The 13308-nt window shown below is 44.4% G+C and overlaps 1 protein-coding gene across 1 annotated transcript in view; it reads left to right on the top strand.

The window, feature by feature from the left end:
* LOC137421592 (interleukin-6 receptor subunit beta) overlaps positions 1 to 13308 on the top strand; it is a 113778-nt gene that overhangs the window by 9081 nt on the left and 91389 nt on the right. The window contains exons 4-5 of the mRNA XM_078786044.1: positions 1122 to 1248; positions 11479 to 11645. Of these exons, the coding sequence (XP_078642170.1) occupies positions 1122 to 1248; positions 11479 to 11645 (294 nt within the window). The remainder of the gene's footprint in view (positions 1 to 1121; positions 1249 to 11478; positions 11646 to 13308) is intronic.

Genomic DNA, 13308 nt, shown 5'->3' with positions numbered 1-13308 from the left:
TTTTTGTCATTGCTGTCCTGCTTAGATCTTTCCTTTGAGACAAGCAGCACCATTGTAGCTTTGTGCTTTGATGCAAGACTCTGCCTCTTTTTGGGGGGAAGGTCCAGCCGTCTGTTAGCTGGACGCACCCGGCTGCCTGGTGTATCCACACAGACTTCACAGCTTTCTCTGTTGAGGGTCTGTGTCCCTTTGTTTGGATTTGTTTTTTTAATACTCGACAACACACTCGTCCTATTGAGCATCACGAATGGGGCTTCTGTTGCACCACTAAAGGCCTCCCTGCAGCTCCCTTGGTTGTCCGCACCATATTTTATGTCCACCACGATGTTCCCACTCGCCCTCACCTTCTTCCTACTCTGATTGCCGCTACATGGACCGTTTAGCATCCCGTCCAATATATTATCCTCGCCGCTTCGCTCGGGGCCGCATAGCCTACTTTTACGAGCCATGCTTGCGTCTCCGACGTTTGCACCCGTATGACGATTTCTCTCCGACTCATCAGCTGTGACGCTGCCATTCCCCTATGATCTCCATGAACCCACTCAAGGTAGCTCCCTCGGTTGTTTGCACCATGCGGTGTCTCCGCCATGATGGTCCCCCTCGTGCTCGTTTTCTTCCTTCTCTGGGTGCCGTCACAGAGCCCGCTTGTCATTTCGTCAGAAATTGTAGCCTCACCGCGGCTGTTACGAGGTGTGCATGCTTCTTTGACCTTCGACTCTGTTGCAGCAACGTCTATTTGAGCATGCCATGCTACGTTCATCGCCGTGTGTGTGTGTGTGTGTGTGTGTGTGTGCATGCTTTCGTGCATTTGCACATGTGTGTATGTGAAAATTTTCTTTACTATGGTGTCCTCAAATTGTAGACTTCCACTCTCATTTGTCATGTGCTGCAACTACCCCAAAAAGATGAAGTTTCTTCATTCAATTGTTACACACCACATATTTGATTTGGTCGACAGATATATGGCCGATGCCATCAGTAACCTTTGTTACTGCCACTATATTTGGCACTTCTTGGGGGTTTGGACATGCAAGTATGTAGTAAATTGATGTTTTCATTAAGATGTTGGTGGCGGAATATAATTGGTTAACTCTGGTCTAAGCACTTCTCATCTTTTCCAGATCCCCCTGATATTCCACAGAATCTGAGTTGTGTGTTGCATTTCTCGGGCGATGAAATGGAGTGCCATTGGAATAAAGGAAGGCCGCTGTTCATCTCGACCGTTTACATGCTACATGCAGCTCGAGAGTAAGTAGTAGTCAATGTGGAACGACCGACAGTGTGAAGTACATAATGGGATTTTAAAATGGTGTGGAGGAAAATGATGTGAAATTAGGTAGGCCTGAGGATCCACTGTTATGTATGGTAAGTCTGAATTCCAAAATGAAGGTACCACCAACTATTATGGGTGCCCACTACGCAAGGACAAAAAAAAATCTGATGTTTCAACCATCGAGCCCTCTTCATCTGCACAGTACAGACATTTCATGCGAGGTGTTATCTGTCCTCCCAAAGAGGAGGGCATAACCTGATCACAATGTGCATATTATAGGGAGGCCTAATGTCGTTCTAGTCATTGCCATGCATGTACGTTTGGGTGTTGTCGTGCATGCTTATGGGTGTGCTTAACCTTCAACGTTAAGTGGACGACCTGTGTGTATGTGTGTATATATGAACCACCTTTAGAGGCCATTTTTCCCCGCAGAGCAGGGGTTGGCCTTTTTTGGGTACCGTGGTCCCCTTTTTGAAGCAATGTTTTATGGCCGGATGCCCTTCCTGTCGCCAACCCTGTGAGTTGTCTCTTGTGACACACAGGGAATTACCAGTGACCTGGTACTCAACTTGCTGACCTCGGAAGGATGACAGGCTGAGTCAAACCCCCTGGTGTTAATTCAGCAATCAACCAGGATTTGAACCCAGGATCCTAGGATCCCAAGCCAGCACCCTAACCGCTAAGCCAACACCAGGCTTGTGTGTGTGTGTGTGTGTGTGTGTGTGTGTGTGTGTGTGTGTGTGTGTGTGTGTGTGTGTGTGTGTGTGTGTGTGTGTGTGTGTGTGTGTGTGTGTGTGTGTGTGTGTGTGTGTGTGTGTGTGTGTGTGTGTGTGTGAAGCATGATTGTTGTGGAGTGTGATACACTGAAATGATCGTTATGATCTCCTGAGTTGATTCGGCCAATTAACGACAAAAAATCCGGAAGAATTCCCATGTTTTAAACGCACGCCATGTTAAGGTGTATAGAGCAGCTTAATAGGTACTTTCACGGCATGGCATTCCAATTACAAAATAAACTAGAACGGCACTCAGTAGAGAGCAAATCTCCACCTGGTTGGCCATATCACTCAATAGTGAAGAATCACTTTAAAATTTTTACTAGCTGGATACGGATCCAGATCTTCACCCAAATTGAATCGATTCTTCCTTGTCGCACACACAACCTGTCCAACAAGTTTCGACCAAATCCGTCTACAACTTTTTGAGATATCCTGCAATGTATAGTTTTTGGCCCTATCTCCCAATGGTGAAGAATGGTGTTGGCTTAGCGGTTAGGGTGCTGGCTTGGGATACCTAGGATCCTGGGTTCTGAATCCCGGTCGATCGCTGAATTAACGCCAGGGGGGTTGACTCAGCCTGTCATCCTTCCGAGGTCGAGCAAATTGAGTACCAGCTTGCTGGGATGAATGATCACGGTGTGTACCCCGATTTAGAATAGGTACACCGTATCCCTGCGCATCGTAAGAGCGTGACCGAGGGTTGGCGTCAGGAAGGGCATCCGGCCATAAAAACATTGCCTCAAACAGGGAACCATGATTGTCATGGGGCCCGCAAGGCTAACCCCCGCTTTAGCGGGGAAAATGGCCTTAAAACGATCATTCATTCATTCGTTTTCCCAAGGGTGAAGAATCACTTTTAAAATTCTCGTAGCCAGATCCGAATAATCACCAAAATCTAATCATTTCGTCCTTGTCACGTACGAAATTCCTCTATGATCTCAAATCTCAAAACAGGATATCTCAAACATTTGTGGACGGATTCGGATGAAATTTGCATGAGATATTGGGTATGTGTTACGGATTCGTCACTTCCGTTGTTGTGGTTTTCATCCACTGTAAACATTTTTGATTCCATGTCCTATTATTGTTGTCGTTTAAGGGAAATAGAGATTACTATTTTCAAAAGGTAAAAAGTTAATGTTTTAAATGAAACCGGAACCGGACGACGACGAAGAGGAAGAGGAGGAGAGAAGGCGGAGCGACTGAGTCGGACAAGAAGCCGAGCTGCTTCAAGGTCCTGAGCGAACGTTGGCGCACGAGAGTCACGTGTGAACTTTGGGTTTCCTGGGAAATGGATTCCTGCGACAGAGTTGTTATCGCTGTGACAGATAAACCTGCGTGACAGGTTTTGCGGTTGATTCCAAGGAGAATCATCGGAGTGCCGTTACGCCACGAGAACGGGCAGTCGGCCATTTTTACCTCGCGCAGGATTTGCGCTTCGCTCAAGGTTTTTCACTTCGCTTCAACCATTTTCACCGCATTCAGACGTTAATCTGATGTGTGTGTGTGTGTGTGTGTGTGTGTGTGTGTGTGTGTGTGTGTGTGTGTGTGTGTGTGTGTGTGTGTGTGTGTGTGTGTGTGTGTGTGTGTGTGTGTGTGTGTGTGTGTGTGTGTGTGTGTGTGTGTGTGTGTGTGTGTGTGTGTGTGTGTGTGTGTGTGTGTGTGTGTGTGTGTGTGTAACGTGGCTTTGAGTGGGAAATCTGCGGTTCGCCGATTGGGAGCCGTGGAACGTCCATACCAGAGGGTGTGATTTCCCGGTCGCCTTTGCGCAGCTTTGGCAGCGTGACTGTCACTGTCATCCGAACGGGATTCTGGTCTCGATTGGACATCGTTCTGACGATCACTGGAGCGGATCGACTTTGGCTTGATGCCGGAATAGAGACATTGGGGAATGTTCTTCTTTTCGCTCACTTGTAGTGGGGCAACTTAGCATAACAATTGTGCATTTTGTGAGGAAATCACCAAATTTGGCACACTCGTAGACTATCATATTATGAAAAGATCTGGATATTGGGCCATCTCAGATTCAGAGATTTGATTTTTGCAAGATTTCGATTCGATTGGGATCGAGGAGAACACCTTCTTCGTCTTCTGTACAGTGAAGTTGCCAGCCCTGAATTCTCTGGCTACATCTGGGTGCTTCATAGGGAGTGTAACCATGTCCCTCAGGTGACCAGGGACCCACCTGGCATAGTGTGTGTGGTCTAAGGCATGGAACCATGGGACCAGTTCCGTCAGGGCATCAAGGTACATCGTGAATGAAGCCTGCCGCAGAGAACGCACGTAGACCAGTACCAACATCTCTAGTTCCAGCACAGTTGCCCAGTACTGAAAGTTGGGAATGTCTTCTCCTCTCTGGTGACACCAGTCTTCGAACTCAGGCAGGTCTTCTACATCATCAGCATATGTCATACAGTGGCGTTCATACGCACGGTGTTGCAGGATGTGCAGTGCAGCTGCAGTGATTTGATGAGCTCTTCTTGTGCGGGTGACATGGGCAGCTCGCAGGAAGGAGTCGGCCCTCCCTGGCGTTGCAATCTCAGCTTGCAAATCTGCAAAATCTGCAAATCTTGCAAAAATCAAATCTCTGAATCTGAGATGGCCCAATATCCAGATATTTTCATAATATGATAGTCTACGAGTGTGCCAAATTTGGTGCTTTCCTCACAAAATGCACAATTGTTATGCTATATTTAGCTTAGCTGCCGGACTATTGGAGCACAGTGAGTTATATTGTACGAACCTGATGGTACCATAATAGGAAATATATATTGGTTGTACAATTGATTACTATTGTTGTACTGTTATTCTTGTGTGATCTTAATACAATACTTGTTTGTTGGTAACAATTGGTGTGGTTTCACCATTGATCTGTGACATACAGAATAACACATTTTTCTGCCGTGACTCCTCTCGGGGCTCGGAGGTACACCGTGACCAGGGTTTGGGGAGGAGCACGTAACAGAAATTGGGGGCTCGTCTTTGCTGACAAAATTCCCAAATCTCGTCCAGGATTAAATTCCCTATAATTCTTCCGGGATATAATTCCCTAACATTCCCAAAATTCCCAAATTTGGAATTTTTCTAACATTCCCAAATTTTTCAAAAAAAATTGAACATTTTTGTGTGAAGGTTAACAGGTGCTAACTAATAGTCACCATGGTGTTTGACGCAGAAATGTTTGCGGCGTCCCCTAATGAGGCACAGATCCAATCGTTAAAAAGATCGGAACTCTTGATATTGGCCAAATATTTTAACTTGGAGGTCCGAGTTAATATGAAGAAAGCAGAGATGGACATTGGTGGTAGAATCTCTGGTGGGACAAGGAACATGGAAAGAGGTAGCCTTGGATTGGTTACCCGAGGAAAAAGAAAATGTCGAGCTCCAGAAAATGGAGATGCAACTGCAGAGCCAGGAAAGGTTAAAAGCAGAAGAAAGGAAAGCAGAAAAGGAAAGAGCAGAACAGGAACGAGAACTCGAGGAAAGAAGAGCAGAGAGAAGAGCTGAGGAAAGGAGAGCTGAAGAAGAGAGAAGAGCAGAGGAAAGGAGAGCTGAAGAAGAAAGAAGAGCAGAGGAAAGAGCAGAGGAAAGGAGAGCCGAAAGGGAGTTAAAGGAATGTGACATGGAGTATCAGAAGGAACTTAAACTCAGGGAGCTGGAATTACTGGGAGAACGGAGAGAAGTAGTATCCTTGCCGGCTAGTTCGACAACTAGTCAGAACACTTGGGATGTTGGTAGGCATGTGAGGCTGGTTCCACCCTTCAATGAAAAGGAGGTAGCCAAGTTTTTTTTTTACTTTTTGAGAAAGTGGCTCAAATGCTAAAATGGCCTGTGGGGTCCTGGACTGTGTTAATACAAAGTGTTCTGGTGGGTAAAGCTCAAGATATCTATTCGGCTTTACCGATTGACCAATGTGCAGATTATGACATAGTGAAGAAAACCATTCTCAAAGCCTATGAATTGGTCCCTGAAGCTTACCGACCAAAATTCAGGAATGCCAGGAAGAGGGAGAGTGAGACCCATGTGGAGTTTGCCAGAATGAAGGAAACCACGTTTGATCGGTGGTGTGACTCGAAGGGGATTGGGAAAGACTTCAACTTGTTGCGACAATTGATCTTGGTGGAGGAATTCAAACAGTGTGTCCACGCGGACATTAAAGTACATCTGGATGAAAAGAAAGTACCAGAGTTGTATGAGGCAGCAACCATGGCAGATGACTATGCCTTAACACACAGGATGGGGTTCCACAAACCTAACTTCCCGCCTAGAGTTAGCCAGGGGAGTTATGGTAAATCAGGGGCGGAGAACAAATATTCATGGAGGCGGCCGAGAGATGACTATGTGGACAAATCTGATACCCCGAATTTTAGGGATCCGAAGACTACAGTTCCAAGACAGACTTTTCTTCCGGGGGGCCCGAGGCAGACCACGAGTTTTTCCTCCGGGCCTACATGCGCTTTTTGCAAGAAACCTGGGCATTTGATGTCCCAATGTTACGCCCTGAAAAGGAAAAATCAGGAGCGGAGTCAGACAAGTACAACTCCGAATGCATTGGCCAATGCGAGAAATCGTCCTTGGAGGACAGTGCCTTGTGAAGGTTCCCATGCCAAAGTTATGGCATCACAGAACGACCTTGTTCAAGAGGGTTACAAACCTTTTATTTCAGAGGGGTTTGTGTCACTGGATGGGGACATAACGAACCAGAGACCTGTTAGGGTATTGAGGGACACAGGAGCACATCAATCTTTGATGCTTGAGGGCATTTTGCCATTGTCAGAGAAGACGGCAACTGGTGCTAGTGTTCTTTTACAGGGGGTTGGTGGCTATGTTAAAGCTCCTCTTTATGTCATCCATTTAGTCTGATTTGGTGTCAGGACTGGTCACCGTAGGTTTACAAGCCACTCTTCCTGTAAAGGGAATCTCTTTTGTTATCGGGAATGATTTGGCCGGTAGTCGAGTTTCTGGTAATCCGATGTTTGTTGAAAAGCCTAGTATGGAAAATAACACCGTACAGTTAGAGCAGGAGATTCCGGGTATCTTTCCATCCTGTACTGCGACTCGTGCTATGGGTAGGAAGCGCTCTGAAGAGAAGGAGAAGGTACTGACGTCACGCTTTGCACAGTCACTTCTTGTCGAGTACCCTGAAACTAAGTGTCAGCACACACAAGTCATGGATGGAGGCAATGTTGGCAAGCTCTTTGTAGGTGGACTGAACTTTGACACAAGAGAAGATGTTCTGGACTCTATCTTTGGCAAATATGGACCACTCTTGGAAGTGCTGCTGATAAAAGACAGGGAGACGCAAAAGTCGAGAGGGTTTGGCTTTGTCACGTTTGAAAACACAAAGGACGCCAAAGATGCAGAAAAGGATTTGAATGGCAAGGATTTGGCTGGTCGGACCATAACAGTAGAGAAGGCAGGCCATGGGCGTCGAGGGGGCTACAGAGGAGGAAAACGTGGAGGTAGTTTCAAGGGTGGCTATGGCTCCCGGGGTGGGAGTAGTAGTTTTGGTGGCGGCTGCAGTCATGATTACTACGTAGGCTCCCAGCAGCAGCAGCGCAGTTTTGGCAACTCTCGACGGCATGACTATTACGGTGGTAGCCAAGATGGGGACCACTACTCACGTGACTACAGCACCCGACTCTACAACCGTGATTATGATTTTTATGATCAAGAGAAGAGTTGGAAGCGCTGAGTGCTCAGGAGCAGCCGAGCCAAGATTCCTACACGGATTAACCCGTGAACTCCACGTTCCTAAATGCGTCCATGCAGTGAATACTTCCAGGCCTCACCACCCAACCAACATGAAACCTGGCTCTCAGCTCGGCCTCCTTCAAAAAGGGCTATAGATTTGCTTTGATTTGGATTTTTGATCACAACCCCTTAACCTTCATTCAAAAAATGAAAAATAAAAATCAGAGGTTGATGAGATGGAGTTTGGCTTTGCAGGAGTTCAACTTGGAAATTGAGCATGTAAAGGGCAGGGACAATGTCGTTTCAGATGCTTTGTCCAGAGTGAACTAACTTTGGAAATTCCTGTAGGTTGTTTGGAAGTTTTGTTGCTTTATTTTGGGAAATATTAATTATTGTTGCTCATGTGAATTGATCATTTGGGGGTGAGTTTTACTTTTGTTTGTTAAAAGTTTTTTTCCTGCAAAGAAAGTTTTCACAATGTTCAAACTTTCTTTCTTGAGGGGGGGAAGTGTTATGGATTCGTCACTTCCGTTGTTGTGGTTTTCATCCACTGTAAACATTTTTGATTCCATGTACTATTATTGTTGTCGTTTGAGGGAAATAGAGATTACTATTTTCAAAAGGTAAAAAAGTTAATGTTTTAAATGAAACCGGAACCGGACGACGACGAAGAGGAGGAGAGAAGGCGGAGCGAGTGAGTCGGACAAGAAGCCAAGCTGCTTCAATGTACTGAGCGAACGTTGGCGCACGAGGGTCACGTGTGAACTTTGGGTTTCCTGGGAAAGGGATTCCTGCGACAGAGTTGTTATCGCTGTGACAGATAAACCTGCATGACAGGTTTTGCGGTTGATTCCAAGGAGAATCATCGGAGTGCCGTTACGCCACGAGAACGGGCCGTCGGCCATTTTTACCTCGCGCGGGATTTGCGCTTCGCTCAAGGTTTTTCACTTCGCTTCAACCATTTTCACCGCATTCAGACATTAATCTGGTGTGTGTGTGTAACGTGGCTTTTGAGTGGGAACTCTGTGGTTCGCCGATTGGGAGCCGTGGAACGTCCATACCCGAGGGTGTGATTTCCCGGTCGCCTTGAGGGTGCCTTTGCGCAGCTTTGGCAGCATGACTGTGACTGTCATCCGAATGGGATTCTGGTCTCGATTGGACATCGTTCTGACGATCACTGGAGTGGATCGACTTTGGCTTGATGCCGGAATAGAGACATTGGGGAATGTTCTTCTTTTCGCTCACTTGGAGCACAGCGAGTTATATTGTACGAACCTAATGGTATCATCATAGGAAATATATATTGGTTGTACAATTGATTACTATTGTTGTTGTACTGTTATTCTTGTGTGATCTTAATACAATACTTGTTTTTTGGTAACAATTGGTGTGGTTTCACCATTGATCTTTGACATACAGAATAACACATTTTTCTGCCGTGACTCCTCTCGGGGCTCGGAGGTACACCGTGACCGGGGTTTGGGGAGGAGCACGTAACAGTATGTGACAAGGACGAAATGATTAGATTTTGGTGAAGATCCGGATCTGGATCTGATCATTTTTTATGTGATTCTTCAACATTGAGTGATGGGGCGAAAAAGGATGTATATAACAATATATCAAAAAGTTGTAGACAGATTCAGCCGAAACTTGGTGGACAGGTTCGGTGTATGACCAGAAAGAATTGATTCAATTTTGGTGAAGATTCAAACCCGGATCTGGATCAGAGAATTTTTAAGTGATTCTTCACCTTTGAGAGACGGGGCGAAAACCGATGTATAGCAGGATATTCCAAAAAGTTGTGGTTTGAGTTACGACTAAACCTGGTGGACGAGTTGGGTAGGTGATAAGAACAAGCCGATTCGATTTTGGTTCAGGTCCGAATCCAGATTCGGCCTGTCGATGAGATACAAAACGTAAACTATTCAGCCTGGCGGAGGTATGCTCTCTACCGAGTGCCCCGCTAGTTTAGTTATGAAGTGTATAGATCAATGCACTTCTCTTCATCAAAGATATATGAACATGCTTGAACGTTTTAAACAAACAAACAATACAGGCCTCAACTGTTGTTGCTTAATTTCTTTTGTGAGAAGTACATATCATGTCGGTGGGAATGCGGTGGCATTTCGATAGAAGGACATTTGGCAACTTCTTCTTTTAAAGGCCTTTTTCCATTTCTGAAATTCTGAAAAATCTGAAAACAAATGGTTCAAGTGAGAGTTCTTTTCTTGTGCTGTACATGAAACATAACAGAAATGGCCTATCTTACAGACGTTTAAATCTGGCCTTGCTCCCTCCACCTGCACTCTCCTACCTCTGCACTCCCAAAGCCACCGCAGATCACACGAGTTTCTTCAGAAACCTTTGCCTGCTCACTCCTTAACAAGTCTGGGCTGATTTAACAGACTGTATTCATTCTTCCCCTTTTTCTATCGATTATGGAATCATCTTCCTGTATCAGTCGTTTGACCATCTTCACTTCAGTTTTTTATTTTCTGCAACTGGTCCCAGGCATCTGCACACTTATCCTAAAACCTGCTCTGCTGCTCCAGTAATCCCCTTGTTGGCCTTGCTGGATGTCATAGGCAGAAAGTTTGGAAAGTTAAGGTAGGATGCCAGACTATCAAAATCACGAGATATGTATGCCCAGAGAGACGGCCCTGATCTCATGTATGACATTGAGGACATCCATCCATTGTTGGGTGAGTAGAAGCAGCATGTCCATGGTGGAGTGACCTGGTCAGCATTGTGGACATACTGCAGCATAGAAAAGGTCAATGCAGCATGATCATAACATCGTACAACACAGAACAGGTACAAATAGTGCAAGAGGCACCGGTTCATGTAATCAACAATAACTTTTATGTATGAATAGTAATCTTTATATGTATTAATTAATAATTAATTAATCTCTTAAACAATATTATTATATTAATAATATTAAATAATAAAATTAAATAATTAAATTAAATAATTAAATTAATATTGATATTAAATATTATTATTATTAAACATTAATATTAAATAATAATAATATTATTAATAAATAATATTAAATATTATTAAATATTAATATAATTAATTAATATTAAATAAATATTAATTTAATATTAAATAATTAATATTAAATAATGTTAAATAATTAAATATTAATATATTAATTATTAATTATAGTATTAATTTATATGTAATTTATGAATGTTAATCTTTTATGTATGATTTATTTTATGTATGTTGTCGTACTTTTCATGTATGTAAGAACGGAGTGCAAGTTAATCCTTTAGTGTTTATGTTTTGATAATATGACTTCTCCCTTTTATATTTATAAAGGTAAATCTACCCATACACATGCATGACAACACCCAATGTCACATGTAAGAACGATATTAAGTTTCATGATATGCATATTGAGGTTATGCGACGTCTCGCTTCCTCTCGGGAAGGATATTATAACACCTCACATGCAATGTCTGGGCAGTACCTGTTGATGAAAAGCCGTCTGATCAAAACATCAAAATTGTGTCTCACCTGCTGTGGAGGTAAAATAGATTGTGGTGCCTTTGAACAGGACCTCCCAACAACATGCAGGTGTTTGCGAGAATGCTCAAAATACACTCCATTTCCTCGTTTGGATTACTTTTGTGACAATGGAAGGAATTGTATCTTTCAGAAAAAAAATTGAAAGCAATGAATTGTATATCCTATTCACTGGGTGACATTTTTTTTTATCAGGTCTGAAGTATTGAGAACATGCCAGGTGAAGGAGCACGAGGAGCACTGCGTCCTGAAGATGAAAGGTCACGTCGACGTTCTAAAACAACTGACTCTCTGGGTGGAGGCCAAGAATGATCTCGGCACCGTTTCCTCTGAAAACATCACCATTGACCCTTACCGAACTGGTGTGTCACTTGCACATGTCCTGACACCGTAAACAGCACGTATATAACAGCACCGTGTGTGTGTGTGTGTGTGTGTGTGTGTGTGTGTGTGTGTGTGTGTGTGTGTGTGTGTGTGTGTGTGTGTGTGTGTGTGTGTGTGTGTGTGTGTGTGTGTGTGTGTGTGTGTGTGTGTATGTGTATATATATATATATATATATATATATATATATATATATATATAATATATGTATATCCTATATACAGTATATAGTATATATATATGAAAAGGTGGAAAGGTGGCAGGAGGAGGTGGAAAGCAAGAGGACTGTCAGATGCTTGTGATTGGCAGGTGGTGGCAAACCTGAAGCCACAATTGGTATTCCCAGAGGAGATCTGTGTGACAAGGTTGCTGCCTGACATTGTCATCTGGTCAGGTGCAACAAGACAGGTCATCTTGGGGGAATTGTCTGTACCTTGGGAAGAGAACATGGAGGAGGTGCATGAGAGGAAGAGAGGAAAGTACAGTGAGCTGGAGGCAGAGTGCCGGGAGAAGGGTTGGCGAGTTTCGTGTCAGCCATTTCAGGTGGGGTGTAGAGGGTATATTGGCAAATCCTTTTCTGCATTTCTTGCTAGGCTGGGAGTGTGTGGGACAGAAAGAAGGAGGATGTGTGACAAGGTGGCCCAGGTTGCCTTGAAAGGCTCATTTTGGATATGGAGGAAGTTTATGGAGGCACGTCGAACGGTGTACGTTGGTTGTGTGTGTGTGTGTGTTTTTTTTTTGTTGTTATGATTATTGTTTCTTATTTTGTGTATATGACCCTGGTGTTGGGCTAGCGGCTAGGGTGTCAGCTTAGGATCCTAGGATCCTGGGTTCGAATCCCGGTCAATCGCTGAATTAACGCCAGGGGGGTTGACTCAGCCTGTCATCCTTCCGAGGTCGGCTAATTTGAGGACCAGTTCACTGGTAATTCCCTGTTTGTCGTTAAAGGCGGCAAAAAGGGTTGGCGTCAGGAAGGGCATCCGGCGTAAAACATTGCTTCAAAAAGGGGACCGAAAAACAACAACAACCACGGTTCCCGAAAAAGGCCAACCCCCGCTTGCGGGGAAAAATGGCCTCTAAAGGTGGTTATTTTGTGTATATGAGTGAGTGGGTGAGGGTGTGTGTTTTTGCATGAATGAATTTTTGCATGAGTGTGTGTTTTTGTATGTTGAGTGGTGTATGTTGTAAGGGTAGGTGGTTGGTTGGTGTTGTGTGTGTGTGTGTGTGTGTGTGTACGTGTGTGTACGTGTGTGTACGGGTGTGTACGGGTGTGTATGCGTGTGTATGCGTGTGTATGAATGATCTGGTGTGTTTTGTTGGTGAGTGGTGAAGGGTATAAAGGTGGGTGTTTGAGTGTTCCACCATGTTTGTTTGGTGCTGTGGATTCTGGATGTGGAGGTGTTGTTGTTGTAGTCTGCGTTCGCACTGGCTGGGGGTGGGGGTATGTACGCATCCAGGTGTAGTTGCTGCATTTGGATGTGTATGTGCCACTGCTGGCCCACCTTAGCTGACCGTATCGAGGTTGAAGGGCCGAAACGGGATGATGCTGAGGATCTCGACTGAGGACCCGGTCAGTGCGGCACACTTGTGACCAGGTGTGCTTTGAACTTATATATATACATATATATATATATATATATATA

This window comes from Myxine glutinosa, chromosome 1 (genome assembly GCF_964187855.1).
Source record: "Myxine glutinosa chromosome 1, kmMyxGlut1.1, whole genome shotgun sequence".
NCBI classification, from domain to species: Eukaryota; Metazoa; Chordata; class Myxini; order Myxiniformes; family Myxinidae; genus Myxine; species Myxine glutinosa.
This window is presented reverse-complemented; position numbering and strand designations above follow the sequence as displayed.